This window comes from Erpetoichthys calabaricus, chromosome 18 (genome assembly GCF_900747795.2).
Source record: "Erpetoichthys calabaricus chromosome 18, fErpCal1.3, whole genome shotgun sequence".
NCBI classification, from domain to species: Eukaryota; Metazoa; Chordata; class Cladistia; order Polypteriformes; family Polypteridae; genus Erpetoichthys; species Erpetoichthys calabaricus.
The window spans coordinates 13416254-13443915 of record NC_041411.2 but is presented as its reverse complement, the minus strand read 5'-3'; the positions used below and the strand labels follow the sequence as shown (position 1 = coordinate 13443915).

Below are 27662 nucleotides of genomic sequence, written 5' to 3'. Positions count from 1 at the left end.
GGACTGAGAATAATTTACTTTCGGTCACCGTAATCTGCAAGCATGTCCCAGCGTGTATTACTAATAGCGAAATCAAATGTTCAGTCGGCCCAGTCCACACAGTATGCCAAGAGTGTCCAGTTGAACCCTTTTCAGTTGTTTGCCTTGCGCCATGGCCGGTGTTTGGCGGAGGCGAGCTGGTGTGTCCCCCGGGCTGCTTTTATGATGAACGGTTGTGTTGAGCTCTGTGTAATCTGTTGTGTAATATATTGGCTGAGACGGTGTAAGCGCGAGTGGCTTCGGCTATCGACGCGGCTCTGTCCTACTTCGGATTCTTCTTCGGTGTGATCAGCTGGTCAGCCGCGCGTCACGTGCCTTTCGTCGTCGGTTACCAAGCAACCAGGTAAACAATATTAACTCTTCGGCTCGTGCGGACTGTCGCACAAAAAAGCGCGAGGAGACCGACTGATCTCGAAAAGACTTTTTATCAGTTTATTGAATGAACTTCAAAGGTGCCTTAACCTGGAAGGGCCATCTTGAGCCATGAGCGAACACTCGCTTTCTGCAGCCTTTCACGAACGTCTGAAGGCGCTGGGCCTCACCGAATTCCCGTGTGGCATCGGAACCTGGGTAAATGTCTTAAAAGATCCGGCGCCTTGATCTCCTTGCTGGTCGGGCTGGGGGTGGGGGTGGGGTGCAAAGTGACTTTTAATGAATTTGACCAGAAAGCAACACCACCAAAGGAGCAAAAAGAGACACCGCTGCCCAGATGCTGTGTGGCGTGTCGGTCCTACACATTCTAAGCACGCGGCGACCCGGCAGAATATGTCAGCTTTTTCAAATAATTCAGTTAAACAATAAGACGTACGGCATTATCACCAACTGGACGTGTGGGCGCAGGGCATTCAGTGACTCGGGTGGCATTGATCTGGGGACAGGGGCGGCTCTAGGCTCGTGGCGGCCCTGGGCAGAGAAAGAATCAGTGGCCCCTTCGCCCGCCAATGTCAATATGGTACCTTATGCACGGCGGATGGCCACGGCCGTTGTGGACACTGCATAGCCGCCTCGTGCTCATGACACAAGCGTACATGACATATAGCCTACTGCTCCGACTCTAGCGACATTAGTAAATACAGCGCACTGATTAACAAGAAACACTATGTTTTTCGGCCACATTGCCGTCAGCTGTGTCGTTATTTTCTCTTTCTGTTTTATATTCAATACTAGCAAAATACCCGCGCTTCGCAGCGGCGAAGTACTTCTTTAAAATGTTTATTAAGAAGAAAAGTAAACCTTTTTAAACTGAGGGAAAATATACCAATAATTATTTGTTAAGGATCTCTTTGTATACCACGTTGTCAGTTCGGCCCTCCGGTTGTAATATGACCAAGCTGTGCACTGAGCTTATTCCTGAGCATGCAACGTATAGTTGGCCATGTGAAAAGCAATCTTGCCTCAAATCAATGCCAACCTTTTGTGTGGTCTGTCCCTGAGACTTATTAATTGTCATTACGAAGCAGAGCCTTACTGGAAATTGGAGGCGTTTGAATTGAAATGGGTTTCATCAATAACTTCACATCCAGTTTTTGAGAGTTTAAACATTCATAAACATCAAAGTGTCCACTACTCAAATCGTCACCTGTGAATCTAAGATGTTTAAGAGGCATTGGCGGTTGTCCAAAGGTGTAAAATACTTGGTCAGTTCGGTACACTTGAAAGCGACAATCGAACAATTCAGCGGCAGCCATCAACTCACATGCAGAACCATAGGTGAAGGGTTTAAGCATTTCACTCTTCTAGTGCTCCTGTGTAGTATAATTATCTCCTGTACCGTCATCAGTCCACACCTTGAACCTGGCCCGGTCATTCAATACATAAGACACAATGTTCCTCCGGATATCAAGAGTGAGCCTGATATGGCCGTGCAATATGTAACACAGAGAATGGAAAAGGCAGTCGCCATCTCCGGGCATGGAAACCACTCGGTAAGTGACAGTTCTTTGATCGATGGTGATCACCTCGATAGACATGTTAATGGGGGTACGGTTGGAACGATAAAGGAAATGGGTACCTGAACAATGTAAACTAAGACTAAAATACCTACACAATAACTATAATCGTAATAAACGAACAATAAAACAGCGGAGAAGCCATGGATTAAATAAAAAGGCAGCAGTTATCAGCAGGGAGACGTGAATACCGTGGCGAAGCAAGGAAGGGAATGAAGAGACTGGAGCGACAGACGGCCTTATATAGGCAGGCAGCCAACTATGTGGGAGGCGTGGGGATGGGGAACCCAACGCCACCTCACACGGCGACCGAGCTGCAGGCTATGGACGTATATATGTACGTAAGTAGGATTCAGTTAGCGTTGGGAACCCGCGTACCCAAATTTCTTGAAGATGGGCCCATAAGTAACAAAGACCGTTGGAAAGTTCAATATGGCGGCAGACAGTGGCGTCATACCACCAAAATAAGTACGTACATCAGTTTCGGTTAGCGCAGGGAAGCCGCCTACCAAATTTCGTGAAGATGGGGCCATAAATAAGAAAGTTTAACATAGCGGACATTGTCGACCATTATGACCGTTACGCGTAGAATTTCAAAATGAAGCCTGCTTAACTTTTGTAAGTAAGCTGTAAGGAATGAGCCTGCCAAATTTCAGCCTTTATCTATATGGTAAGTTGGAGAATTAGTGATGAGTGAGTCAGTGAAGGCTTTGCCTTTTATTATTATAGATATATTGGCATGGCGGCCCTGTGCAGGTGCACAGATTGCACTTGCCTAAGGCCGCCCCTGCTGGGGGGTACCCAACTCAGCGCTCAATTCTCAGAATGCAACATTTTATTTGTAGGCTGGAGAGTGGAGGTATCTTCATTGTTATGATGATAAAATGACAGAAACATTAATGAAATCCAGGATACTAAGAGCAACATACACTCAATAAATAAAATCAATGGCGTGCGCGGTTCCTTATAGAACCATTGACTGTCAAACGACAATTTCATTCTGGGAAAGAACCGTTGGGCTTTGAAGAGGTTCTTAATTAATGGACAAAACAGACATCTTTAATGTATAGCGGGCCACCTAGCAGAATACAACCGATTAGAAAAACCTGAACTTCTCCTGTGTGACTGTATACAGCAGGAGAGCCCCTTTAAAATTAGAAATCTGCTAATTCTAATTCACAATTCTGTTATCATCTCTTAATGGCTGTTTGAGTTACCGGTTACAGACCTATGTAAACAGAGACTCCTTGTGGAGCCTTCATTTGGGTGTGTCTTTTGGGAGCCAAAAATGGTTCCCCTATGCTATCACGCTAAAGAACCACTTTGACACCTTTTACTTTTAAGAGTGATTACCACATACAGTTGGAAAATGACTACTACTACTATCTCTTCTTTTTCTTTTTCTTCATTATAACTCTGTTGAACATGAAGCTCGTATTACAATATATACACACAATCCAGTCAATACAAGATTTTCAGAAGAGGATTAAAAATAAAGAAAACTCTACTTCAATCCCAACAGGTGCAAAGTGAATTTCCCCTTGGGATTAATAAATTTGTCTGTCTGTCTGTCTGTCTGTCTATCTATCTATCTATCTATCTATCTAATAGTGCCTTTCACATTTATTTATCATTAGAACATAAAGATTTAGATGACAACAGGCAGTTTAGCCCAACAAAGCTCACCAGTCCTATCCGCCTAATTCCTCCAAAGTAGCATCAAGTCATATGCATATACATAATATATAGTTCTATCAATCATATAGTGCCTTTTACATCTGTCTGTCTATCCCTGTATCTATTATATAGTGCCTTTCACATCTGTCTCTTATATAGTGTGCTTCATTTCTATGTATTTGCAGTATAGTGCCTTTCACAGCTGTCTGTCTATGTTATATAGATTACATTTGCATTCATTTATTTGGCCAACGCTTTTATCCAAAGCGACTTACAACTGGTGACATTTCTTTTCTTTTTCCAAATGGAGCACAGGCAGGTGAAGTGATGTGTTCAGGGTCACACTGTGTCAATGGTGGGATTTAAACCCACAGCCTCAGGGTTTGAAGTCCAAAGCCTTAGGCACTGTGCCACACTGCCTGCCATATAATGCCTTTCACGTCTGTCTGTATATAGTCTGTCTGTCTGTCATATAGTGCCTTTCATGTCTGTCTGTATATAGTCTGTCTGTCATATAGTGCCTTTCATGTCTGCATATCTATGTGTTATATAGTGCCTTTCACATCTCTGTCTGTCATATAATGCCTTTCACGTCTGTCTGTATATAATCTGTCTGTCTGTCATATAGTGCCTTTCATGTCTGCATATCTATCTGTTATATAGTGCCTTTCACATCTGTCTGTCTGTCATATAATGCCTTTCACGTCTGTCTGTATATAATCTGTCTGTCTGTCATATAGTGCCTTTCATGTCTGCATATCTATCTGTTATATAGTGCCTTTCACATCTGTCTGTCTGTCATATAATGCCTTTCACGTCTGTCTGTATATAATCTGTCTGTCTGTCATATAGTGCCTTTCATGTCTGCATATCTATCTGTTATATAGTGCCTTTCACATCTGTCTGTTATATAGTGCCTTTCACGACCTTCTGTATGTCTGTCTATCTGTCTAATCCACTCCATTTAGAAATGCATACAATTGAAACTTGCGTAGTTTGTGCCTTTAAAGTTCTTGGCAGTTTGTTGAAAGGTGCTATTATTGATTTCTCTTATCATCCTGGTTTGGTGGTATTTTCCAAACCCCCATTCACAGGTGCTCCCCTAAAGCAATGGACAACCTAACCAATTAGCTAAGGGTTTCCAGGGGAAAACCACAAATCCGCGAGTTCAGATGCCACAATTTGACCGGCTGTGGGTCACCGCAGAGATCAAAGTGCTTGTCTGCGCGTCATTTATCGCAATTCTCTTTCCCAGGAAGAGAAGAAGGGGCTGTACGTGTAAAGCGCACTGAGGAAATCCTGCAGGTTTGATGAAAGCCTCAGAAGTAAACAACCCAGCCGCTGTACCTGATCTCATGTATGTCAAGTTCAGTCACAATCTCGGCACCGTTTTCTTTCTACCATGAGATTTAGAGTAGTTTCCTCTTGTTGACTGTGAGGCGACTTTCTAATCATTACGTTCTTGTTTATCGCGCCGCTGGAGAGTGCCAAGGTGTTGCATTTTGATCAAATATGCCGTTGAGGATTTCTTCACTGGTGATAACATGAATACTACTACATTATTAATCGACCCATCTATCCTTTCCCAAACTCCCCTTACTCCAATTAGAGGGTCTTGTAGGGGGCCATGCCTATCTACACAGCTTTAGACAGAAGGTGCAAATTGGCCTCGCTTGGGGGCTTCCTTTTGTGCCCAAGCACAGCAATGGCGTCTCTCTGCAGCTAGACCCATCTCGAGAACATTCACCTCCTTCATTCCTGCTCCTTTCTCCTTCCAGAACAAGTCACGTTTTGATTCGGGGGAAATTAAAAAGAAGAGCAACCCCGACTGGGAAGAAAAGGACGAGAAGGAGCTGCTGCCCAACACCCTGACCGAGCTGCTGAGGACGGCGCAGTCCCCGTGGCACCATGAGGATGACTGGAGCTTGGAGGAGAGGCAGCTCAAGGAGCTGGCAGTGCGCAGTCCAGAAGCCATTGAAGACAGCTTTGTGTTCTCCTACTTCAAGTCACTGCGCTTTGTGGATAAAGGAGTAAGTAAAAAAGCATGGCACTCCAAACCCACTATGTCCTGAGCAGGGTCAGGGCGCAGGGCAGGAACAGACCTTGGGTGTTGGACCACACACACTTTCCTTAGAGTCATATAAATTAGAAATTTGCTTTGCTTCTACACTTTTGTAATGCATGGCCGCAACACAGGCTGTTTCTAAATTTTCGGCTAATTCAGAAGAGAGTTAGGAGCGCAAACCGAAATGCAGGAGCTCATCTCCATCAGCCTGATCCAAGGGCAGGACCCCCGACATACATTTCTAAGCAAATGAAGTAATTCATGACTTACCGGACCAAAAATCCTGGTCTTCGTAATCAATCAGTTCAAAAATTAATTGTATTTCAAGCTGTCCATCAATGAGTTACCCATCTGGTCACTCAGTCAGTCAGTTCATTAAATAATTGTACCATAAGCCGTCGATTGATGGCCAAATCAATAAGTACAATAATCGAGAAATAAGTGAATTTCGTTTAATATAGACAGTCGAATCAATAAGCAAAACATCCAATCAATACTCCAAGAATTACTAGCTAATTACATAGGCAGCCTATGAACAGAGTACATCATTGACCAAGTGATGGAGTCTGTCGATTCGTTAATTACAAAGGGCACCCGACCAATCCACTTAAGCCAGCGTCACACGACACGACTTCAAGTCGGAGGGGATGTCGAACTTGACGACCGCACTTGCCGATCTCGTCGCCTGAACTAGAAATCGCTGGGGACAACACACTGGCGTGACGACTCTCCAGCACAAGCTCACCACCGTTACTCACAGCCAATCACGTGCTGCCTGACCGACAGGTATGTCAAATTCAGTCAAAATCTCGGCACGTTTTTCTTTCTACCAACACTGGAGCTGGTTTTCTACTTTGCGAGGCCCCATATCTTCCCATTCCTTGTTCCTTATCACTGCATTGAGCTACCAGGTGGGTGCTTGTCTCTCCCACACACACAGCCCACCGCTACGACTAAAGACAAAAGCAAATCTGTGTGAAGTTTTGTCTTGGCGTGTTGTAGACTGAAGTCGCTGGGTATGTCGGACTACTTGAACAGGAGGGTCTCAGGAATTATGTAGCAAGTGCCTGCAACTTACTATGACGAAGAAAATGCAGTCTACCACTGCAAATCACATTTAATGTGTAAATTCACCAGCCCATAATCAGTTTTAATTTAAAACATGCAATCAGCTAATTAATAAGTCCAATCAATTGACTAATAACTCAATAAATGTTATACAAATAATCAACAAATCAATGTGAGTTGTGATTAATTGCTTTTATTATAACAAATTAATGTGATCCCTTAATTATTAAATTAGCTAATTATCTTTTCAGTCATTTAAATTGGGGGGCTTCCATCCCAGTTTCGTTCACCATAGGCTTGTTCAAGCAGCTTCAGGTGATGGGTGGGCCTATGGGTTGCAGGATGTTCAGATCGATCTCATACATTTTCTGTTTTGACCGCTGTGGAGCGGTTGACTATTCCATGTTTGTTTCACACACGTTGTCCACTGATGGCGCTACTGCACTTTCTGCTTTTCTTTATTTTCTCCATGCAGGTGACCATTGTGGATGAAAGTTTGTTGAAGTTCTGCAAGCTGGAGGAGCTCACGTTGAGTGTAAACTACATCAGCGAAGTCAACGCTGCTCATCTGCCAAGGTCCCTGAAGGTAATCAGATCTTTGAGATGTCATTTATATCACTCCCAAGTTTTTTATGGGCTCTTGTGGCATCTCTGCGCCGACATTCATCTAATAATCATAGTCATAATACATTTCTATCTATCTATCTATCTATCTATCTATCTATCTAATACATTTTATTTAATATAGTACCTTTCCCAAGTGCAAGGTGCTTTAGGCACGTGACGCTTCTTCAATCTTCAGGTTTGCTAATGGAGCCCATTGCATTCTCAAACGTGATGTTCCAGCCTGTGATGGGACTCTGGTTCTTCTCACCTGATTAATTCCACTGTTGATGTGTCCACTTAACGTCTGACTCACTCTTTCCTGCAGCCCAAAAGGCATTGTAGTGCATGGAGGGCACTGATCCTGATGACGTGATACCTTTGTCTCACCCTGTGACAGGTCCTCGAGTTGTGTGCCAACCACATCACCAGCCTTGAAGCTCTGTGCCAGGGCCCTCCAGCCTTGTTCCATCTGGGCCTGGGATACAACCGGCTCTCTTCTCCTGGCGAGTACAGCTACCTCACGTCTTCCTACTGGCAAGTAAACCTCTGTGGTCTCTTTATGTATTTAATTTGAAGCTGTTGTTCTCTTTGTTCAGATTTCAGTAAACGCCATCATTTGTAATAGGCTGGCAGAGTGACAAGGGGTGGCATAACCTAGAAAGAGAGGGAGGAAATGAGCAGATGTACGCCATTATGGCAGACAGACATGACCAAGGGGACAGCAAACTCTGTCTAGGGACAAGGTGTCCCAGAATAGAATCCACATTAAGCAGAGCCCGGGCAGAAGGATTCTTTGAATCCTGCCAAAGTGAGCCCCAAAATAGACCATGAGTGCTTGGTTCTTATAGGAAGAGACCTGTGCTGGAGGGGGCTCTGGAGGCTCAAGACCGTGTAGACCCACCAGTAACTCGAAGTGTGGTAACCCTGGGGTGGATTTAAAGACCTGTTCACTCTCAGGACCACTAAAAGAAATGCTCCACCCAAAAATTACTTTTATTTTTAACTGTTTTCCATAGGCCATGTAGGTATGTAGTGATGGCTGACAAAAATTTTTAACTTCACGTTTTCATGGAGAACAGACATAGCAAAGGTTCTGATAGAATGGGACATAATGGTGACCAACACTGAGCAACTGCAAACAAAAATCTTGCCCAAGCCACACATCAACTCATGTCTTTGCGTGCTCACGATGTGTATAAAGCGTGGAATTATTTTGCAAAAATATTGTTAAACTAGTCTTGCCGTGGGATTGTGTCTTCTGTATTGAAGATGAGATTCTTGACCAATGAATGAGGGGCAGAGACGTGTGACCCCCATGTGAGAGAATTTCCTGTTTGTGGACTACTTTCATTTCAATTTAACAATAGTCTATCAAAAATACACACATTTTATATGTTGTTGAGCATACAACTGGATGACTTGAGGTGTGGATTATGTGACATGAGTGACGAGACATTTCAAGGACGTATTTGATACTGTTTGCTTTGTTGGTTGTCATTGGGTCTCGTTCTGTCACAAACTTTTATGTTCGTTCTCCATGAAAATGTGAGATTAGAATTTTTTTTCTCGGCTATCACCACAAACTGCACTTAGTAAGTAACCTATAAACAAAAATGTGATTTTTTTTGGGTGGGATATTTGGTTAAATAAAGCATTAGAAGATGAACTGAGGAAGGAGGCACCACAGGTTCAGAACTGTAGATGATAAAGCATGAAGAACGGCACCTTGAAGGTGAGGAGGTGTCTGAGTTGCCCCACTTCATGGACAGGGGGATCGATAAACTGGATGTGTCCTCTCAGGTTGTGTGTTCATCCTTTTCTAGTTGCTTTATTCCGGAAAGAATATCCAGAGGTTTAGAATTTAGAGTACAGGTTACCCGTGGCAAATAAACCTGCAACTTGAAAAGACCCGGTTTGTTGGAAGCTGTGAAGCTTAAGTGTTTTTTTCTTCTATTTTACTTATTTTGTATTGTCAATATAATAAAATTTTGAACACTACTTTGATATTTTTATTTTGCTCTTATCGGCCTTTTTCTACATTGAAGTGACATTCAAGTGTTTCTCACTGCTCTTGCTAGATATGGCAGTTGTTCCATAAAGCTTCGTAAGGCACCACATTTAACACATTTTGATTGGCCAGAACCAGACTTGACTTTTTCAACCATGTTATTTGAGCTGTAAAGCTTTTTTATGGAGAAAATTTTGATTGGCCACTGATCACACGATGTCCTGTCCTGCTGATCTTGCTCTATCCAGTACCGAGCTGCAGGAAGACTGCTCCTTTTCTTAGAGTCGGGCACTAGAACCAGTGAGCCGTCCGCATGATGGCGTCTGATCACAAGGGCCATGTGCTGTAGCAGGGTACTTCTGAGTTGCTAATCAACCTAAAACATTTACTTTGTACTTAGAAAGGAAGTCGCAAAAACCTGTGCAAGCTTAGCAAATTAGCGTAAGACACCCCAGTTCAGGGCGTTCCAACGAAATGCAACGTTTTACTTCATGAGGTCGAAGTATTTTATAAACAAGAATAGCTGTGTCAAATATTTGAAATATCAAAGTGTGTGTTTCAATTGAAATGTTTGATGTCTAAATGTTCTTGATTGAAATAAAAATTTTGTCATTTTTCACCTTCTGATATAAAGGGCTATATCAAAAATAGGATCAAAAATCACATCATTTCCGTAATCATTGATCTTGAAATAGTCTACAACGATACCCCACATGTGAATGTGTGAAATTTGTCGTTTTTAACCTTCTAAGAGAAGCTCTAAGTGGGTCAGGAGACCACCGGTAAAGAATCAGATATCAAAAATATGATCATATTTGTGGTCACTGACCTTGAAATAGCATAAAGCGACACCCCTATATCACTGACCCCCATTTTTTTGTATTTATTTTTTTGAAGTTTTGTGAAAAGGAGTAACTTTGATCCCTCATATCCAATTTGGGAGGGTCGGTTGATGTGGCCTCCTCGGCTCATTTTTACTGAAGACACCTACTGGTTTACTCTTTATCATAAAAGTTTACAGTAATTTCTTGCACAAAATATAGTCCAAAAGTGGACTGCAAATGAGGTTGTTTCAGGCCAAAAATAGGAGGGAACCTCAATAATCTTCCATAACCAGACATCAAGCCGAGTTGAACAATATATCATATGTGGGGGGGATTTCTTTTACTGGTGAGTCAGAAGGTGCTGGACAAAAAAAAACTGAAGTGATTTCAAGGCATTCACATATAATTCTTAAGAAGACAATATGCAAACTCCACGTTCAAGGTGGCGTCAGTCATGCACAAGGCTCTTAATAGCTTCATGTTATGAAGGGCTATGTGTGCGGCAGGCCTTGATCTATTCCTGCTTACTTACATTCATCCTTCCTCTTCAACAACAACAACAACATTTATTTATATAGCACATTTTCATACAAAAAGTAGCTCAAAGTGCTTTACATAATGAAGAAAAGAAGAATAAAAGACAAATAAGAAATTAAAATAAGACAACCTTAGTTAACATAAAAAGGAGTAAGGTCCGATGGCCAGGGTGGACAGAAAAAACAAAAAAAAACTCCAGAAGGCTGGAGAAAAAAATAAAATCTGTAGGGGTTCCAGGCCACGAGACCGCCCAGTCCCCTTTGGGCATTCTACCTAACATAAATGAAATAGTCCTCTTTGTAGTTAGGGTTCTCACGGAGTCACTTGATGCTGATGGTTATACAGACTTCTGGCTTTTAATCCATCCATCATTTTCCATCATTTCGACACCGGGAGACAGAACCTACTTCGGTATGGAGTGCACCAGGGCAGGATGATTCGCCATCATGCAGCTTGCAAACTAACTCACTCGCTTACAATTTAAGGTTAACTTTTAGAAATGTGCAATGGAGCCAGAATTTCAGTGGAAAGCCATGCAGATTCGGGAGGAACATGGCATATCTACTCAGGCAATGATAGGACAGGGAATGCATGGAGCTGTTAGACAGCAGCATACACCACCATCCCATAATGGTCAAGCTTTGTCAAACAGTTAGTTAGTGACGCATATAAAATAAAGTATCGTAAGCTAATAACCCGTAGCATTTATTCACACATGCTGCCCTTTGTTCTTGTCCTGTTTTTATTTATATGTTGCACTGCAATCCTGGGGAACGTTATTTCAGACCATTGTATGCTACAATAAGGGTTATGGATGGTATGACCATAATGGTGCTTGAGCTGATTTTCTGTTGCTCTGACAAGCACGCTCTAGTAATACAAGGAAGGAAGTTTGATTGATCTGATATCTGAAGGAGGTGTGGGGGCATCATCTGGTTATGACTCTTCATTTTCACTGTCGATATTTCAGTCAGATATAGTCTGGAATGACTGACGTTAGCACAGACCCCTTTAATGAACTTCAAGGGAAATTCCAGAATCAGACAGGAAAGGCCGCGTCCTTGTCACCATAAGATGAGTGGTCCACACCCCGTTCTCGTTTTAGTGAGATTTTTCCTTAGTTAAAATAGAAGGGGACAGTCACTTAAGGTGATGCAATCCACTGCAATGATGTTTCAGAGTGCAACCTTGATGACCTTTCACACATAAAGAGGAGCTCTGTGTGCTCATGGTGCTGGAAAATCTGCATGTTCTGGACGTGGTGCTGTAAGAGCAGGTGAGTGGAGTCCGCTAATTTCACTTTACTGGAATCCGGTGTTGGTTCTTCTTGGCTCTTGAGTGACCTCGTCGTGTCGCAGAGGAGTCCTCACTGCGTAGTAAACCACACAGAGATAGTCACCCCAGTTTGTGGACTATTTGCCAATTCTTTTAATGACACAACAGTGAGCAAACAATGCTGAGATACACCAAACAACTTCTCTTCACTTCTAGCACTCACCTCACTAATTCCTCCTCCTTCCTTTTCAAATAAATAAATAAACTTCACTAACACTCTCCCTAACATGAACCACTGCTTACACATCAGACTCTGCAAGTACTGAGACCCCAGCTCTTTATAGTATTTTCGATTTCATTTTAAAATGGATACATTGGCCCATCTTTGTCCATCAGTCTACACTCAATAGCCCGTAACGACTTTGTGAAAACAGGTCTTCAGAAAGGCTTGCAAATTGTGCATTGTAATTAGTAAGAAAAGGCGCCAACAACCAAGAGCAAAACCCTAAAACGAAAAATAATTCAACCCCTGCGTAACACATGTGTGCAAGGAAACCGTAATTTCTGGATTGACATAAAAATTCAGAATTCGGGAAACGAGAACAGTTTAATGATAACAGGAGGCCAGCTAAAAGCAGGAGGGGCTGCAGTTACGGTGGGCCACACGACGGAGTTATGCTTTTTTTTTTTTTTTTACCATTTAGCACACAGCTGAGCCCGACACCCAGGTAGTCCCTGTCTTTAGGGTTATTTGTACCCATGTCTAAATGTTAGTATTTGGGTACACATTTAGAGAGCAAAGGTGAATTAAAAAGAAAATGGTTAAAAAACAACAATAATAAGTTAATCATTGTAAGCGACAGGAAAAAACAGACATTTCTTAACGTCTTCTAAATGTAAATATCGTACTAGAGCATTGGCCTGTAAAACAAAAAAAGGGCAGGCAGAGTGACCCGCTGATTTGTGGAACTGGTAGGAGCAGAAACCTGCAGCCATAGTGCTACCCCAGGAGTGCCGTGTGTGATGGCGCCATGTGGACATCTGTAAAGTAAAGTGTGGAACTCGGTAAAGGGGAGACGGGAAGGAGTTTTTGATAACTAGATGATATCCTCCATGGACTAAATGTAACATAGGAAATGCGGTAAAGTATGGGATTTGGTGGGGAGGAAATCAGGAAAACAAATGCCTGAAACTGACTGGAACCACGAAAGCGGCACTAGACACACACTCGGCTACGTCCACACTTTTGTTTTCTTTTATAAATGACGTTTAAAAAACAGAAAAAGATTTTTGTTGTGACGGAGGGTAGCAAAATGAAATGTTGGGGCACCAACAGGGTACCCTGTTTAGTCAGCAACTCAAAAACAGCAAAAACCTTTGTAGAAAAATTGGCTTTGTGCGGCCTTGCTTTTGTGAGTTGAAAGATCCATCAAACGGGAAGTCCGCTCACGTCTAAATGAACACCATCTTGCCCTCGCCGATTTTATGCCGTTCACTGTGGAAGGGACTGGGCCAACTCAGGGTAATGTGGGCAGAGCTAGACATCCTTGTTAATCTCCTGGTCGGAACTAAGATTCTGTTAGCGACGGCGCCCTCTGGTGTCCTGGAGTGGCATTCTTAAATCGTCAGAACCAGGAAGGTGGTCCCCAGGTGCAATACGTGACCCGGTCCGTCTTAATGTTTTCACATTGCTTACTTTGTCCACTCAAAAACAACTGAAAACGCATATGACGTAGATGTTTGCCTAAATTGAGCATTCACGGAAAAAACGTTATAGTGGTGGTAATGCTGTGGGCCACGAGATTTATCACAAAATTGTAGCAACCACTAAATTATTTGCTTTTTGTACAAGAATTCTGACAAACCGCCCTTCAGATGTATACAAGTAAGCGACACAGAAAGCAACTCGTCTACGTCAGCTTTGTTCAAATGTGGTTCTTTTCTATGAAGGTTGAGCAGTCCTGGAATGTGATGTTGGAGTAGGCAGGGAAGAGTTACATGATATGCACATACAGATCAGAGCGTGATTGCCGTCTGCGTTTTCTCCCATCCACATCAGTGCCAAGCTGCCGTTTTCAGGTGTATGCGGCTCTAGAGAGAATTTTCAAGAGTCTCCATTTTTCGGAGGGTAGTGTGGATGAATAGTGAAAATGGAGACTAATTTCTGCATTTTTTTGAAATGAAGGCTGGACAGAAAAGAGCAAAGAATGGACAAGTGAATGTGACTGTGGTGTAAAGAAATATCTCCGTTTGTTCCAGTAAAGCTGACGTAAGGAGAGTTGCAAATTGAAAAGTAAGAGGAGACAAACAGGGAAAAATTCACACCATGATGAGGAGCAAATAGGGTCAAAATCCGCTAAACAGTGGAGCAGCCAGGGCTTCTCTAATGTTTTATTCTGCCTTTTGCTCTTCAGGCCCAACCTGCTGTCTCTTGACCTGAGCTTCAACGACTTGGACTGCCTGCCTGCACTCGTATCGTCCCTTCGGACCATAGGGCAGCTGAGGTGTCTGGTCCTGCAGGGAAACCCTCTAGCGCTCTGTGCCTGCTACCGTGGATTCCTCGTGGACAGCCTGCCGAACCTGACCGCTCTTGATGACATGCGGATCACACCAGAGGAGAGGAACCGCTTCACGGGGCTCATCAGAAGACAAGGTGTGTGTTTGTGTGTGTGTGGTTAGGCCTTACACCTCACTGATGGTTGGCCTTTGCTCCTTTGGTCTTTGCCAGTATGACATATAAAGATCTAATCTCTGTTTCAATTCACCGATTTAGTTATTCATCTTCCCTCTTGTACTGAGCTCCTTGCTGTTTTGTGAAATGCAGGTGGCGATCTCTGTGTTTCAGTGTGTAATCCCGTCTAATTGTGTTTCCGTGTTCTCCTTTTTACTGACTCCAGCCGGGGGGCACTTGCTCCCTAGAATTGTGCAAAACAGACTCATGCTATACACATCCCTTTAGTAACCATGGCGGGAATAATCAGACGAGAGAAATATGGTACAACAAGAGATATGTGTATTTAACTTGCTTTAAAATGTGGGGTCCACCCTCAAAATACAACACACATCCAGACCCGAGAGAAGCCAATGGAACGTACAGTCACCATTCAGTTCTTCAATGGGAATGCTGACCACTATACAAGTCCGGTCCGGCAGGGTGGGGGGCACCATGGGTTGGCTTCTGGCTTCGTGATGAATCCTCACCGTTAATAAACACTCTCACTTATTTTCATATTCATAGATTTTTTTTATGAACCTTGCTAGGTATGGGCAACTGTCCCACTGAGGTGTCTGTTATTTCTGACTGTGCCCATATAACACCTCCCCCTGTTCGAATCACTCATGGCCTTGTCCTGAAAATAACTAACCCTGGGATTGTTCATAGTTAGAACTTTGAATAGAAGAGAGGGGTCCCTGGTGGCTGTTATGATCAACTAGGACAACTAGCCTGCCTGAGTCATCTCCCACCTGTTTATGTCCCATCTTTCTGTTAATGGTTTTGAAGTCAACTTCACAGATTACAGTGGCTAAACCCCCCACCTTTAACATTGTATTTTCATGGGAGCTGAACTGGCCTTTGAAAAGAAACAACTGTTTCGTGTCTGAGGCCCACTTTGATTGCACAAACTGGTAGCCCAGCACCGCCACCTTCAGGGTGTGGGAGCACTTGGAGAAAGTCCACATATGGACCGTGCCATCTCCACACCACATAGCCCAAGCTAAGTCTTAAGTCAGGTCTTTCTTTTTCCATGGTGATGATGTACCTATGGTGGTTCACCCGGTTAAAGGGTTGGTAATTCGAAGGTTGCCAGTGACAAAAGGACTGCTACTCCGTTGGGCCCTTGAGCTAGACCCCTTAATCTGCAGTTACTCTGGGGTGCTCCACAAATAGCCGACCCTGTGCTCTGACTCCAAAAACTCTTTTGTGTGTGTCTCTGGAGAGTGTAACAAAAGACACAAAACAAAGTCAAAGTGTTGGGGACCGTTCCTGTTTCGTGAAGGTTTAGCACACAACTGACCAAAATAAGAACGGCGGACATTTATATAATGAAACAGCAGGAGGTGACGTATTAAGCAGGTGGCATTCTGGGAACCGGAGGTGGATGTGAAACTTTGAGGGTTGGAACCCGGAAGTGATATCATAACCCAGAAGTGATCATCATTGGGGTGATTTTTTTCAGTTGTTCTGCAGGGGAAAGGAGGAGAGAGAGTTAAAGTACAGCGCCAACCCCTGGTCTGGTGAGCAATTACAATTATTTGAGCCCGTAAACTGTCTCCTATTCGCAGGTGTGTGACGAGAGTAAGCTGGGGTATACGAGAAACGACAAATTCCTAATACAAGAAGTTGTATATGGTGATTAAAGGGTTAAACAAAACTAATTAAAACACCCAAATGCACCCGAATAGCACGTTGAAAGCCAATTACGATGACTGGACCAGAACGCAGCTGTCGCTGTGGGGCACGAGTGCTGACCACCGTGTCTCCCAGATGATGCCAGTCAATGTGCCCATGAGCGAACATACTCAGCATGCGTGGAAGGAAGAGTCGGCCTGAATTGCTCAGGCATGGCTGTAATCCCCTGAAGACTTCAGGCTCCCCCATGTTTGAACTGTTGATTTAAATCCCGATAAAGCTTACTTGATTGATTCATGTAGGTGATGGTAATGGACAAGAATTCTGATGTGGGCAAAAAATTTCCACTAGAGGAAAAAAAATCAAAAATTTGATTTCACTGGGCAAAATGTTTAGAAATCCCCCTTCAAACCCCCACCTCCCCCCAAGTCCATCAATCAGTCATCTTTGCAGCTTACTTGGAAAAGAATTTATCACTTCCTTTCTGCTGAGAGAAACTGAGGGAAAGATGATCTGTCATGTAGACATTCGGCAGGCGCAGGTTCTTTTGCTCTTCTTCTCCCTTCAGAGTTGGCGCTATGTGGAGGTGGAAAATCCGGCGTCGGTGAGCTGGCATCCTGTGTGGTCTGTTGAGCAAGGGAACAGGAGTGGCACATCGAGAACGAAAGTTCCTCGAAAGTTGAAAGGGGACACCTCAGACACACACGTCTACCCGTACGTCTGCACGCATACACCTTAACGTCGTCATGATCAGCTACCCAAAAAAATACAATCACGGGACCCTCTGTTTTTAAAGAATTTATTCATTAAATGAAAGAGTTTGGTTAGTTGCAAAGAGAGCCATTGCAATTTAACCAAAACCAAATTAGAAAAAATAAAATTTCCAAAAGAAAACTAAACTACTGTACGAAATAAGGAAAAACATGATCCGCTGTGGCAACCCATAATGGGAGCAGCCAAAAGAAGAATGAAATTGAAATATTAACTTCAAAACCAACTCATTTACACCAACCCTTAATGTGGGGCCTGTCAGCCAAAAGAACAAAATCCCTAAAGACCCCAAACCAAAAATTTAGTTTTACCAAGAAAAACAAGAAGAGAGCTGGGCAGGACCAGAAGACGAGCAGCCGTCAGCGGGGCAAGCGAAGAGTGGAGTAGCGTGAGGGGCTACATGATGAGTTGCAACCAAACAGAATTAATCGTAAGGAGTGTCCTTAGTCCTGGAAACAAAATGAAATAAAACAAATCATTGAAGAACATTAACTCCAAAACAGACAAAGCTTTGGGGTCTCATTTATTTGAAACGTTTGAAGGATGAAGGGACCGGCACAATGTCGTGGAAAGAAAACATTTTTCAGAGGCACAGTGTTCTTGTGAAGTTAATCTGAATATGAGCGCTGACTTTTGGTGGAGATTTCCCTTAAATACTGGTGGGGGGAGACACTTCACAGGACTTCAAGACTCTTCCGGCATTTTCTACACTTCCTACACTCATATGGAAGTAGATGGGACAGCAGCTAGCAGTGGCGTCACACTCATTTCCTTCCCTGTATTCATCCAGCATAAACCCAAAAAATGCTCCCTAAGCTCACGTGTTTGACAATACACATCTCGATTCTCTTAAATATTTGTGCGACACATCAAGTGTCCATGCAGAAAAGTAAATATTCACAAAGCACGTCTGCACATTGAGGCTGTAAGAGGGTCCTTTGCACTCCAAACGCCAGACCACCACTCGGGATTTGGTCCAAATGGAACCTTTAATTCCACACATTTCCTTATTTACGGCCAGCACACTCCTGAATCCTAATGGGCAGCACTGCAGTAACCCGTACCTTCCTTCCTTCCATCTCCCCGACTCGGACTCACCTGGGTGAGGTGGACGGTTCTTCTTCAAGTTGGACCCTGGGGCAGATCCAGCAGCCACTAGGTCAGTTAGGACCTCCAGCTGACCTCTTCTGAGCAAGTGTCTATTCAATGGCACCTGCCCACCAGAACTACAACTTCCTGGTCTCCAAATAGGAGCAACTCCAGAGTGGTGCTGCCGAATCTTTTCTTCTGGAGAAAATGTGGCCCCTGGAGGTGGTCTTCCCCCGTCCTTCTATTACACTACCTTCCCAACTGGCATTGGGAATGAGAACTATCACAGCCCATGCCCACCCACCTGCTCTGTCCATCCGTGACGGATGCCAGTCCGTCTGTCCAGAATGCACATGCTCAGACAACCACACGCACCTTTCACAACATTCTTGTCTGTCGTGGAAGCAGAGAGTGGCAAAGTGCTTGAATTTGTTTGGATGTGCGAGTTTCTGGCTTCTGTTGCTGGTCACTGCATTTCATGTCGGAGGGTTTATGTGTCCTGTGTCCTCGCAGCACTCTGACTGCTCCTTCACACAAACGCCATTGAGCTCCATCTCAGGTCCCAGGCTCTAATGCCTTGGCACAGTGGAGCCACTGATTCACCGACCACAAAACACCAAAGACGTGCAGAATTAAATCAACTTGAAGTAAAGATCATTCAAAATAGTTAAAGAAAGACCATCCAGAGAAAAAAGTGAAACCCTTCCTGTGAGCCACACTTCCCAGCACTGTTTTATGGATGTATTAATGAAGTAAATTCACCCACCTCTTCTGCATTGTAAATTGACATGCCAACAGTGTCCGGCTCATGGCTGATGCCCCTTTTGAATTTCAGATCTGCCCTTGGCTGAAGCAGTAATGATCATCAAAATGGGGAGCATTAAAGGCCTGCCCAACCCAGTGTGCCAGGCAGATGCCGACAGTGCCAGTGCCTTTCCATTGGTGAGCTACAGCTACAGAGTCACCTATGAGCTCCTCTGCAGTCGTCCACCGCCGTCCGAGTGTGAGCAGAAGACCGACGAGTCACATGATGGCACGGTAAGCTACTTTTATTAAAATGCCTTTCATCTCCGTCTCTGACACACACATGAAATTGACCAGCTGATTCCTGCCATTGTGTGCTGCGTTGGAGGATCACAAGAAAAGACGAGTGGTCCACTGGAGTTGTGAGGTGTAGTACCATCTATGTTTTCTGAGGGACATCTGAGGAAATGTGGCTAGAAAAACAAAAGGCGGCCACCCGGGTGCTGCTCAGAGGTGTTTGGCACCTCTTGGTGTACAATGCACTGACCCAGACTTTCAGTTTGCTAAAGCACTTGAGTTGCTCCCATGATTTTTTATGATTGGTTTGATATCCGCCACCATCACCAAGTGCTTCCTAGAGCAATGGCGGCCATTTTGGCTTTTAGTGACTTCTGCCCAGATAAGGAAGCCTGCATATAAGTGCGTTACTGACCTTTATTTAATGTAACGTCTTTCCTAGAAAGGATCTCCTTTGATTTTAATTGGAATAATTTGAATAAAAACAAACAAAAAAGGGCCAAGGCTGGGTTACATTTACTGCAGTGAGTGATTATTAAGATTTGTGTCTTTTTGGGGTCCCTTTTGTTATTGAAAAACAAAACAAACTTGTCTATTTTTAAACAGAAATCTTTACATAAGATAAGAGTTTGATATTTCTCTTTTGTTACAGTTTTTCAGCAGAGCCCCAGACCTGCTTTCCAATGATAACTGTCTATAACTTTCAAAAATGTTATAGTTCAATAATTTGAAGCACAGTTTTCATATACGCTCAAAAAGTAACAGCAGCACATCAATCGATGCCATTTTTTACATCACTTGTATAGGACTCTGTTGAGCATATTTGGGTTACATTCTCAACTAGAAGTTATTGTAAAGAGCTGTTAAAAAGCTCTGCGGTGGGCTTGCGCCCTGTGTTGGCTGGGATTGGCTCCAGTAGAACCCCGTGACCCTGTAGTTAGGCTATAGCGGGTTAGATAATGGATGGATGGATGTTAAAAAGCATGCATTTAAACACATACACAGGTCGGCCCTTGCCATTCGCAGGTTTACAGTTTGCGGGTCCGCCTAATCACGAGGTTGCCATCAGTAATTACACTGAAATTGTTTTGCCAGTTTTGCGACCCGTTTCGGAAAGGCACAGACGCCGCTGTCGCAGCTTCTACTTAAATGGACTGCAAATCCCAGCAACCCCGGGAGTACCGCGAGGGCTGCTGGGTGTAACAAGATGCGGGCGCAAGTTTTAAAAGTAAGCCAGAAAAAGCCCGTTTGGATCGCAGTCGCACATCATTGCACCATTGGATTACAGTTTTCTCGCCATTTATGTTTCTGTGTCCACCACTAGTGGGATTTCGTCAACTTCTACAAATCTTCACCTACATCGGCATCACGGTAGGAGGAAACTTTACTTAACGTTCAGGGGGCTGCACACGGGGGAATTCATTTCATAACTACACCGCCTGCATCTGCATCTTCGAAAATGGACCATGTCGCGAGTGTTTATCATTTTGTGCGTAGTGTTGTGTTGGATTTTTTTTTTTTTTTTTTGCATATGTAAAATGTATCATTCCCATTAAACGTAAATGAGTTATCGCCATTAATATACACGCAGATTTATTGTAATAGGTTACGTTTTGTAAGAAGTGACAGTTCACTAAAGATCTGCTCACTTTGTCTCATCAGCCCGCCCCACCCACGTGATCTTTTTGCGCCGTGTGATCGTCCACTTCGCTTTTCACGCAAAAGTTTTGGCGTCTAATTTAGTGCAATACACTTGGAGTGTACAGTAATCGTGGGTCCAAAACGTATTCGTGGATTTTTGCTTTCGCGGGGATCCCGAGCCCAAACCCCTGCGAATCGGAAGAGTTTACCTGTAGTTACGTTTTATTATCGATTATTTTTGAATATAACTAACTATTACAAAAATATGCAATAAGTAAAAATGTGATAACTCGCTTTTGGATAAAGTAACTTTTTAGTTAACATTTTTTTGTGAGACATGCTTTTAATTAATTCAGTTAACCAACTCTCTGAAGGCATCTGAATGTTATGTCATCTGTATATTTCCTAACTTATTGTATATATTGTACATTTTTTCATAACTTTTAAAACTCGACTTTGATTTTTTTGTGGAAAATCCGGCGAATAGAATTGATTTCGTCCAAATTGCTACAACTTTCATTTAACAGAAAAGGAAAAAGAGGGAGCTGTAGTAGCATCGAGCCGCCGGCAGATGGCAGGCTTATCCCATTCTGTTGAAGGTGCCAGTCACGAAGTCTGTTTAAAGTTCTCACAGCGTGCGAGCGCGAGTTCCATTTCACAGTCGGCTTCACGGTATACATTTGTAGTGTATTAATACCAGTCTTATAAGTTTTAAGTATTTTTGTTGCTTTAAAATTTTCAGAAATATTTTTGTTTATTTATATTTGACCGATGTTCAGGGAATGAACTGTTTTGCGAAGCCTGTACAGCAATGCTTATTATATGTGAATTATGTGCTATCGTCTCATATCTAATAAGGATATAAGGGGGCACCAAAATGCCCCTTACCCCGGGAAGTCTTGATCGTGGCGCTCAATGGCGGAAGGTCGGCTTGCTTCTCTGTTATTTATCGTGCCAGCCCTGCTGTCGGGTGTGTCACTTTTTGAATGTTTAAGATTTTATCACACCATGATCCCTTTACCATTTTTGGACTAGAGTAAGGGCCGACGGAAGCTCATTTCTATTATTTATTTAATGTGTTGTTGATGAATTACCGAATTCGTCACACCCCCTCAAATCACAACCTGAGCTTTTCTTTTTCTTTTCGAGTCGCCGTAAGAGATGGCATATCTGATGTAATGGGGGCGATTCCGTTTAATAACATTTTAGAGGAGGAGGTTAGGAGCACACGCTGGCTGATACAACGCCTTGCCGCAACCGCCACATAACAAACCACCTCAGGATCCCAGATTAGGACCCAAGTGCAGCCATGCAACAGGTGATATCTCAGCACCACACTAGTTCACATGGAATGGAACCAGTGTGAGGTTTTTTTATGGTGTCTACAGTGCCAGTTCTGCCACCAACCCCCAGGTTTTTTTATACGCATAGCTCAGACCATTTGATTAGACACATACAGTCACTTCTCCATTGCTTGAATTTGTTTATCCATCCGTTTTCTTAACTCCCTTATCCAGATCCTGTGGCCGCAAAGCAGGAGTACCACCTGGCCAGGGCGACACACACACACTGAAAGGCCAATTTAGCACCTCCAGTCCACCAAACCAATACGTCTTTGGACTGTGAAAGAAAAGCCACGCGAGCACGGGGAGAACATGCATTGTCACTTCGTTCGATGAAGCAGCGCCACCATTGCGCCACCCTCTTTTTCTAACATCCATTCATCCATTTTCCAACCCGCTGAATCCGAACACAGGGTCACGGGGGTCTGCTGGAGCCAATCCCAGCCAACACAGGGCACAAGGCAGGAACCAATCCCGGGCAGGGTGCCAACCCACCGCAGGACACACACAAACACATCCACACACCAAGCACACACTAGGGCCAATTTAGAATCGCCAATCCACCTAACCAGCATGTCTTTGGACTGTGGGAGGAAACCGGAGCACCCGGAGGAAACCCACGCAGACACGGGGAGAACATGCAAACTCCACGCAGGGAGGACCCGGGAAGCGAACCCAGGTCCCCAGAACTCCCAACTGCGAGGCAGCAGCGCTACCCTAACAGGCTGGACAAAGTCAGGATCACAGAAGTATCGAGGTAGCATTGCACTGCATTTCCTGTCACATCTTTGACATTTTAAAAGAAAAGTCCAAATACCATAAAATAAAATAAAACCAAGACCACATCTCTGGACTGTGACCCTCCAGTCCTTTTTATTAAGCCAGTTTACTCCAGTTGGCTGGTGGATGAAGCCGTTTGCTGCTTGCGCAATCCTGGAGACGCCGCTGGAGTGTCATAGTGGTCGGTGGCCACCTGAGGGCAGCACTTGTCCAGCGAAGTGCGCGCACGCCCGCCAGTCGACGCCGAGACTCTCGCGTTCACGGAGGCGAATTTACTCTTTTGGTGAAGAGTATCAAATGATGAAAGCTGATCTTAATTATCCTCTTTGTCATTATTCTCTCTCACTGAGCTCGTAACGCCTCCACAGTCTCCTTTTTTTCCGTCAGTTTCACGCCCGGCTAGCAGTGCTCCTCCAGATTTAGAAGGCCGTAGAGAATGAGTGGGAGACACGCACGCCGTGCTTGGTATACCAAACTGCCTCGTGGCCAGTGCGACAGGACGATTCACATTTAAATGAAAGAATAAGCCAAACCGGAAACAGCGTGACATGTTTTTAAGAAGGGCTTCGATAGCATAAACCGCAAAGCAGTTCATTTTATTGCGCCTTTCATAATGAGGTTGGACACAAATGAACGCACCGAACTGATCGGTTTATTTCATAATAGCTTTTATTATTAAACACTATTGTTAGAACACAAGCAAAATAACACCTTTTATTGGCTAACTAAAAAGATTACAAGATGCAAACTTTCGAGGCAACTCAGATCCCTTTTCAGGCAAGATGCAAGTTTCAAAACGGCCATTCTCTGTGGGGGTCTTTGCTCATTCTCCTCGTGTCTGTTTGCATTTGCACCGCCGCCCCCCCTCCTGTTTCAGTCTAACTAACTAATGGCTGGTATTACTAAAGTATTTTTCTGACGTTTTTATCATTTTATTACCACGCTAGCTGTCAAAGACGATTAACAGAATTATTTAAACATTTTTGCACTGTCATGCCCAGCTTGTCCCTTCAGCGCCTTTCCTGGTATCCGCATGTCTGAACCTCTCTTGATGGGCGAGCAGGTTCTCTTAAAGCCTGCTTCTCACCTCCTCTCTGGTTCTTTCAAGGTGACTCCCTCAGCGTGCACCTTTACTCCTCCTCCTCCTCCTCCTGCATGTCACACTTGCTCTTCCTTTTACTTTGTGTTACCAAAATCAAACTGACCAATCAGAATGCTCTGAGGGACTGGACACACAGACCATAGTATTTTATTATACAGTAGATTATTTGTCTAACTTACAAAACAATTGGTTACGTTTCTTTTGTTTTTCCATTTGGAGCACAGACAGGTGGAATGGTGTCAGTGGTGGGATTTGTTTGAAACCTCATTGTCTGAAGTCCAAGTTTTAAGTTTTAACCACTAAGACACAATGCCTGGGCTCGGGGTCACTTCAAGGATTTTGTGACTCTGTTTGAAATGACAATTAATAATAAACCTTCCATGTCAACGTCTGTCACAACTTTCTTTATAAAACAGATTAAGATATTTTTGGATTTCACGTGATCCCTTTAATGTCATTTAGATACGGTAGATCGATCGAGTAGTTGTTGCTTAGGGTGTTATAGTATGGATGTCAACACCCTTTGGATCTGAGGGCACTGCCAAGGCCTCTGTGGTCCTTAACACCCCCCACATGTACTGGTGAAAAGGTCCCTTGCCGTTATCTAGAACACCCTAATGGTAGGTGCTCGCCTGGCGCACTTTGAGGATTATTATTATCATTATTGTTGTTGTGCACGTAATTGTCAGATTATTATTTATGTTATTGGCGTTCAAGAAAACAAAACTAAAGCCACAAATCTGCCAATAAAGAAATGTACAGAGGCCGAGGAGCAGAGCATCAGAATCTGTGCATCCTGGAATTTGGAAAACTGCATATAAGTTGTCAGACACTAAGATCAAACATATGAGAAAAATAGAAAACAAAGCAGTCGGACACTTGTGTTGAATCTGAGAAGTCATAAGTCAGGTATTGTTTAGTAAAAGTGCCACCCTAGGTGACCACCTACTTCGCCTAAATGGCCGAGCCGGCCCTGGGTGCGCCGTTCACGTATTCTCCCAGTGTATTAGTTTAGTTGGCGGTTCTCCATTGGCCCTGCAGTGGTCCAGGGCTGGTTCTGTCTTTATGCCTGATGCTCCTGGGGGCTTCAGCTCCCCCGTGACTCACAAATTTGGGGTAAAACTCTGTCTGGACTTTAGATAGATAGATAGATACTTTATTAATCCCAATGGGAAATTCACACTGTCGGCCCTTCTAGTTATGTTTTCTCTGACACATCCATGTTGTAATGGAGCGAGTGCAGGCTGCAAAAGAGGAAAAGTTAAAGGTTATATCCACGCTGTAAAGACGGAAAAAGACGTGTCGTATGGAAACTTTAACTTGTAACCTTTTAAAAGACGCAGCGTCCACAGCAACTTAATGGTATGTGGCTTGAGAAGTTTGGCTGGTCGGTGTGGTTGTTGCCCATCGTAGCTAACCAGACTAACAACAAACAGCATTCATAATTTAAAAAAAAAAAAAGGTTTTACAGTGGGGTCTGTTTTGTGTCAATCCACAAAAATCTAAATGAAATTTTGAACTAAAGATCCTTCAAGTCATTGTTCACCTTTAACTAATAACTAAATTCAGTTTTATTTTTCTTCTCAAAATTGGAGTCCTGATCATCAGTATTCCAGACCTCGTCTTTGACGTGCTGCCCTCGTTTGCATTATTTGTTTCTTATTCACACACAGCGTTAAACTCCCTTTGGTGACAGGTAGCCGCCACTGTTATGTTCAATTCCACACCCAAAAGTCCTCAATCCCCCTGTTTTTCAGAAGCTGTTGAGTCCAAATTTAGGGTCTCAGAGGGCTGCAGCCTTTCCTGAGTGCTGAGCTTGAAGGAGCTCCGGGGTGGGCTGCCAGTCGATCACGGGGAGCACTCAGGACCCCACCCATAGTTATAAGACATGGAGCAGGCAGGGATTTCACACAGGCAGGAGAAATGGCAGAATTTGAACCTGGAACTCTGTGGCGGAGGGGCGTCACCGATCAAGACGTATTTTTAACGGGTGGTTGACCGGGAGTCACACGGTGATTGAGACGTTGGCACTGAACCCACAGTGTTGCGGTAAAAGCCAGGGTCCGGAGCCACTGAGCCACACTGCTGGTCCAGGGTTAGTGATGTGTTGTCCTGCTTTTGCTTTTTAAAGAAAGCGAGCAAGCGTACAAATGAAAGTCGGCGTTAAGATCATCTCGCAGTCAAGAACTGTCTGTGCAGCTCGTCTCTTTTTATAGTTGTTTGAAAGGCGCTCTACGTTCACACGCTGAAGTGGCACCTGCCATATTACTGAAAGCAACGTTAAGTCAGTAATAACCCCCGGACCCCAAAGGATTTTACCAGTGGTGTTATTTGGAAGGGCTTTCAGAGCTCCTGATCTTCAAGAGCCAAGCGCCCCCTTTCCCCAATTTCTTTGTTGTGACATTCGTGAAAGACCGCATGAAAACTCCACGTGGGAAACCCAGCTCTTTGACTGCACGAAAACTCACCACTGCTTTTCATTCAAACGTGTTTGATCGAGTAACGGCATCATCACTGGGGGAACTAAGACCCTAATAAGTGCTAAAGCCAGCAACGCTCCCAGTTTTTTCTTCTCCTTGATGCCTTTCTTTGTGTTCAGCTGAGTGGCTTTACTCTGCTACTTAAACAATGGAATGCACAGAATGTGTTCCTGCCCACCTGACCCGCAGAGTTTTAAGCCCCTTCACAAACATGGAATTAAAACAATGTTGCAACTCAACCCACCTGCATACCTGGAATTATCCGTCTACCTGCTACCTGCCACATATACAGGTGCTGGTCATAAAATTGGAATATCATGACAAAGTTGATTTATTTCAGTAATTCCATTCAAAAAGTGAAACTTGTATATTAGATTCATTCATTACACGCAGACTGATGTATTTCAAATGTTTATTTCTTTTAATTTTGATGATTATAACTGACAACTAATGAAAGTCCCAAATTCAGTATCTCGGAAAATTCGAATATTGTGAAAAGGTTCAATATTGAAGACACCTGGTGCCACACTCTAATCAGCTAATTAACTCAAAAGCCTTTAAATGGTCTCTCAGTCTAGTTCTGTAGGCTACACAATCATGGGGAAGACTGCTGACTTGACAGTTGTCCAAAAGACGACCATTGACACCTTGCACAAGGAGGACAAGACACAAAAGGTCATTGCTAAAGAGGCTGGCTGTTCACAGAGCTCTGTGTCCAAGCACATTAATAGAGAGGCAAAGGGAAGGACAAGATGTGGTAGAAAAAAGTGGACAAGCAATAGGGATAACCGCACCCTGGAGAGGATTGTGAAACAAAACCCATTCAAAAATGTGGGGGAGATTCACAAAGAGTGGACTGCAGCTGGAGTCAGTGCTTCAAGAACCACCACACACAGACGTATGCAAGACATGGGTTTCAGCTGTCGCATTCCTTGTGTCAAGCCACTCTTGAACAAGAGACAGAGTCAGAAGCGTCTCGCCTTTGGACTGCTGCTGAGTGGTCCAAAGTTATGTTC

At 43.7% G+C, this 27662-nt stretch overlaps 1 protein-coding gene across 1 annotated transcript in view; it reads left to right on the top strand.

Moving 5' to 3' along the window:
* Positions 1–376: 376 nt before the first annotated feature.
* The window catches only part of LOC114668647 (leucine-rich repeat-containing protein 43-like), a 48937-nt gene continuing 21651 nt past the window's right edge, over positions 377–27662 (top strand). The window contains exons 1-6 of the mRNA XM_028824520.2: positions 377–609; positions 5444–5695; positions 7274–7384; positions 7802–7938; positions 14463–14701; positions 19095–19297. Of these exons, the coding sequence (XP_028680353.1) occupies positions 523–609; positions 5444–5695; positions 7274–7384; positions 7802–7938; positions 14463–14701; positions 19095–19297 (1029 nt within the window). The 5' untranslated portion in view covers positions 377–522. The remainder of the gene's footprint in view (positions 610–5443; positions 5696–7273; positions 7385–7801; positions 7939–14462; positions 14702–19094; positions 19298–27662) is intronic.